We start from the raw sequence: 452 nt of genomic DNA, 5'->3' as shown, positions 1-452 counted from the left end.
TGGTCAGGCTGAGTGTGTGTCCCTCTGCAGAACCCTGGCTACTACGACATCCAGGCCCAGGACCTGGGCATCTGGCATGTGCCCAACAAGTCCCCCCTGCAGCACTGGAGGAACAGCTCCCTGCTGAGGTACCACACCAATTCTGGCTTCTTCTGCAGACTGGGGCACAATCTGTTTGGACTGTACCAGGTACCTGGCGCTGCTGGCTGGGGGTGGGGGCACTACCTTTGGTGAGCAGAGAGTCAGGTGTTTGGGATGGGGAGTAAGTCTGCTCTGTCCATATCACTAAGGGCCTCTGCTTGGCTTTCTACTACCTCTGGGTCGCTATGAACTAGTGTGCCGCCTCTTTCAGAGGAACTGTGAGCCAGGCAGGGGAAGAAACCTAGGGGAGAGGATTGGGGGCAGGTAGAGAGTGAAAAGGATAGGGGTTTTGAGGCTGGTTAGGGTCCTAG

The 452-nt window shown here is 56.9% G+C and overlaps 1 protein-coding gene across 1 annotated transcript in view; it reads left to right on the top strand.

Annotated features, from left to right (window-relative positions):
• LOC104984079 (intelectin-1-like) overlaps positions 1-452 on the top strand; it is a 12596-nt gene that overhangs the window by 4217 nt on the left and 7927 nt on the right. Inside the window, exon 5 of the mRNA XM_010833698.1 lies at positions 31-189. Within this exon, the coding sequence (XP_010832000.1) occupies positions 31-189 (159 nt within the window). The remainder of the gene's footprint in view (positions 1-30; positions 190-452) is intronic.

The sequence above is a fragment of the Bison bison genome, unplaced genomic scaffold, assembly GCF_000754665.1.
Source record: "Bison bison bison isolate TAMUID 2011002044 unplaced genomic scaffold, Bison_UMD1.0 scf7180017863823, whole genome shotgun sequence".
Taxonomy (NCBI): Eukaryota; Metazoa; Chordata; class Mammalia; order Artiodactyla; family Bovidae; genus Bison; species Bison bison.
Note: the sequence above shows the minus strand (reverse complement) of the source record. Positions and strands in the feature narration are given on the sequence as shown.